At 43.8% G+C, this 4,391-nt stretch overlaps 1 protein-coding gene and 1 pseudogene across 1 annotated transcript in view; one reads left to right on the top strand and one right to left on the bottom strand.

The window, feature by feature from the left end:
• Positions 1–453, top strand: part of LOC105518739 (schlafen family member 13-like) — a 30,424-nt gene extending 29,971 nt beyond the window's left edge. The window contains exon 3 of the mRNA XM_011951842.1: positions 182–453. Within this exon, the coding sequence (XP_011807232.1) occupies positions 182–365 (184 nt within the window). The 3' untranslated portion in view covers positions 366–453. The remainder of the gene's footprint in view (positions 1–181) is intronic.
• A 1,465-nt stretch (positions 454–1,918) lies between these two features.
• Positions 1,919–3,186, bottom strand: LOC105518740 (annotated as a pseudogene).
• Between the last annotated feature and the right edge of the window lie 1,205 nt (positions 3,187–4,391).

Below are 4,391 nucleotides of genomic sequence, written 5' to 3'. Positions count from 1 at the left end.
AAAAAAAAAAAAAAAAAAAAAAAAAACAAGCAAAAAATCAAAACAAACAAATAAACAAAAACAAAAGAAACACTCTCCAGGCATGGAGAAAATAATATAAACTCAGTGGTAATCCTATACGCATGACTCTCTCTGAAACTTGCACAAATATAATAAATGCATTAACGATTTTAATCTTCAGAACCCTGAATCTTGCTTTCCGAGTGCCTGTCCTGCCAGCGTCGGGTCTGCGCGGCTCCCTGTGCTCAGATGGTTCGTGGGCAACCGCTTCTTTCCCCCACCGCCGCAGTCCACACTCCGCGTTCTGGGGAAGATGCAGGGTCGGAAGGGAGCCATCGCTGCTGCGGTATGCGGGGCTCTTTTAATCGGGTACTGCATCTACTTCGACCGCAAAAGACGAAGTGACCCCAACTTAAAGAACAGGCTTCCAGAGGAAAGAAAGAAACAGAAGCTGGCCGAGGAGAGAGTTGAGCTTTCCAAGTTTGCTGACCTTAAAGATGCTGAAGCTGCTCAGAAATTCTTCTTGAAGAGATACAGCTTTGGTGAAGAGATCCTAGCTCAAAGTGTAGACCACCTGACAAATCCAAGTTCTGTGTGTGGACAGCCACGACAGTTATTGCAAATGCTACAACAAACTCTTCCACCATCAGTGATCCAGATACTTCTGACAAAGCCCCTACCAGTTAATTAGACACTTGTAAGTGCTCAGCGCTTGGCTGAAGACGATGTGGAATGAGAAACAAATGTCAACATAATAAAATCTCAGTTAAAATACTTTAAAAATTCTTAACTTGGTAGTTCAGCATAAGGGCAAATATGCTTGTTATGAACCATTCTACACTGAAATCTACCAAATTTAATGTTTACTTTGTGTAAATCCATTTGGTTAATTTTTTCCAGTGAAAAGCATATTTTGATAGAGATCTTTTCACTTTATAAGTGCACTATGAGTTACTGAAATATCACAGATTTTGTTCATTTCTAAAACATGCGATTATAATGTACATATGGCCTTGCTTATGTTAAAAACACCCAGTGGTCTGTGTTGAAAGACAATATGAGGGGTGGTCTCCTCCCTTAATCACAAAAAAAAATTTCTAGAAATTAAAGCTTCTACATGGGAATCAGACTCTTTACTCATCATAAGGAAATCCTTGAATTATACTGACTCTGTTGCAATAATCAAAACTTTAAAGGCCATACTAACTGGAAGCAGACCGAGAAAACAGAAACAGGAAAACAATGGCTTAATTTAGTACATTCAATATTCTTGATATCCTTATCATTAACCATAATTTAATTAGAGTAATATTTTTGCTCCTTAATTTTTCAACATTGTATAAAGAATTTTCCATCCAAAGTAATGTGAGGCGGAGCTACCTGAATTTCAGTGGCGATAAGACAAAAATATTTTGACCCGCAGCTTTCGCAGGACCACTCTGAAGGAAAGTTAACTCTGTGAAGTTTAATTTCTATCTTCCTTGGCCTACATTTTTTCTAAGGTAGCGATTTTTGGTGACCTGAAACCCAAGCTGTGCCTGTCCTTTTCAATGACTAAGTGGTTACAAACCAAAAAAGATTGAACACTGACTGATGAGGGAGAGCTGGCAACTCTACTTCCTGTGTTACTTCTCAAAGTGGGGTCTGGGAACACTCTGGGGTACTTGGATCCACAGGATATGCACTGGCGTCAGAAAGGCAATACCATCCAGTGTGGTGAGGGTGCAGGGACACCAGTGTTCTCACTACTGCTGCTGAGACTGTGAAATGGTACAACTTTCTGTGGGAAAAGTAATATTCATTACAGTTTACAATGCAGGCCCTTCGACTCAGTAATCCTACTTCTAATTATTTATACCCAAGCAATTGTGCACACACATAAGTGCATATTTGCTGCAAATCTCAGCTAAAGTCAATATTAGCTAAAGGTCTTTAATTAGGCTTAGGGTTGTTATCCACATTTCAGATAGTATAAATACTACCATTCATTAATAATGTTAAGGCAATGTTGCTAAAAATTGTTTTTACACCTTAGGTTAGGCATGTGCAGGAATTCAATGGCTACAAGTTACACGGCATTAGTCTGGCTTTAGCTATATGATGAGGAAAATTAGAAAGTCCATTCTAAGATATGTTGTGTTTGGTAAGGACATTCTAAGCAAATTAGGAAGGCAGGTGCATGTGCATGGAAGAAAAAATGGTATTCATACCTCCTCCTCTAGATATCACAAGCCAAATAGATGTGGGACATGACTGCTTGATGGGACTCTGATTTTAACTTCTTGGACTGTAAGCTCCAGAGTTTCATACAGGAGTTGTCAGATCCAGCAGCAAGCGGCTTGCTATTCGGGGAGATTTCTGCAATGTTCAACAGCTGCTAGGTGTTATAGACGGCATAGAAGCAGATGGTAGTGAGGGAGGGAGGCCCATCCTTGACTTGCTTAATGCTGTCCTGTAAGACCTCCAGGGCAGCCTCCTTCTGCAGAATAGGGCTGGGCGTGTCATGGGCCTCCAAATCATTGTTCTCACTTCGGGAGGAGCTGCCACTTGCATATAGCTGGTAGTCTGTTGTCTTGGCAGGCTGCACGTCCAGATGAATATGTAAGGTGAGGACTTTGCACAGGGCAGTATTGTTGTCACTTTGGAGGTAGTGGATAAGGTAGTTGTAGCTGTCTTCTTGGAGATGGACCACGTACTTTTTATCTAGGAATGCTCTAAGCTTGAAGTTAGATAGGATGTCCTGGATAGTTTGAGTGGTCTGTAGCTGCTCAATGACCTCCTTCTGGCTAGCGTTCTGCAAAAACATTCCATGGAAGCGGCTGTAAAAACTTTCCACTGTGCTCTTTGGACCGTTCTGGACCAGGTTGAGATGGAGGTAGACAAAGAGAGGATAGAGGAGAGGCTTCACTTCGTGGCTATGCTGTGAATCAGAATCGATGAGAAAAAATTCCGCTGTCGTCCAAACTGTACTTTATATTGCTGGGATTCTGCCTGGCAAGGGGCTGCAGACACTATGTTGTTGGCACAACGAGATTCTGATTGTACTGTGAGATTGGCCACCATCTCTTCAACAGTCTGTGGCAGCCGTGGTCCTTGCTTCAGGGGACCCTCTGAGTCCATGTACTGCCAGCGTTTGAGGTAGCAAGACACTACCATCTGGATCTGCTCTGTACGCACTCATTTCATGACTGAACATCCCAGGCGGCTCCGGCTCCCCCCCACCCCCCCCAACGCGGCAGTCGCCGTCTCCCGGATCGCGTTGCTTCCGCCTCCATTGTCTCTGCTGCAGGTCTTGCTCCGACTGCCGGCTCAGCTGGGCCTCCGAGCCCCGCGCCCCTCCGCCCCCGCCGCCGCTCTGGGCGGCCGCTCCGTGACTCTTTCTTTTAATTATTATTATTTTTTTAGAGGGTCTCGCTATGTTGTACAGGCTGGTCTCAAACTCCGAAGCGATCTTTCCACCTTGGCCTCCCAAAGTGCTGGGATTACAGGCATGAGCCACCTCGCCTGGTCCAAGAATCCTTTCTTTACTAAGATTTTTCATGAAGATTTAGAGGGTCTTAGTATTATTTAGTAACAAAAATACAAGAAAATCAAATTTAATGCTTCTAAAGTTATACCCTTTGTTAAAATTGTTTCATGAATCCAAGGTTTACAACAATGCTTATGAATCTTCTCCCTGATTCTTCCTGGGGTGAAATAAACATTTTCTTTGAAAATGCAAAGAAGGCATTTTCAAGGCTGTCGGATTGCTTTGGAACTTCTAAAATAACTACACTTAGTTACCAAGTCAGACGAGTGTATTCCCTGCTCTAAATAGAACAGTATGAGAATGTAAACGTGGTCTTCCACTAAATCGGGTTATAATGGAAATGAATATTAGCTTGCTATCTTTCCTGCTCAGCCTCCTGAGTAGCTAGTACTACAGACAGTGCTGCTAAGCCTAGGTAGCTAGTTTTGTTTGTTTTTGTTTTTGTTTTCTGATGGAGTTTTACTCTTGTCGCCCAGGCTGGAGTGCAGTGGTGCGATCTTGGCTCACTGCAACCTCTGCCTCCTGGGTTCAAGCGATTCTCCTGCCTCAGACTCCCTAGTAGCTGGGATTATAGGTGTGTGCCACCACCCCCAACTAATTTTTGTATTTTTGGTAGAGACGGGGTTTCGCTATTTTGCGCAGCGCTGGTCTCGAATTCCTGACCTCAGGCGATCCGCCCATCTCGGCCTCCCCAAGTGCTGGGATTACAGGCGTGAGCCACCGCGCCCAGCCTAGTTTAGTTTTTTGTAGAGACAGGAGTCTAGCTTTGTTGCCCAGGCTGCCTAGGCTCAACCAATCCTCCCGCTTTGGCCTCCCAAATTATTGGGATTACCGGCGTGAGCCACCGTGCCCAGCCTACGGT

The sequence above is a fragment of the Colobus angolensis genome, unplaced genomic scaffold (assembly GCF_000951035.1).
Source record: "Colobus angolensis palliatus isolate OR3802 unplaced genomic scaffold, Cang.pa_1.0 Scaffold329, whole genome shotgun sequence".
Classification (NCBI taxonomy): Eukaryota; Metazoa; Chordata; class Mammalia; order Primates; family Cercopithecidae; genus Colobus; species Colobus angolensis.
The sequence above is the reverse complement of the archived record's forward strand: the minus strand, read 5'-3'. Positions and strand labels throughout refer to the sequence as shown.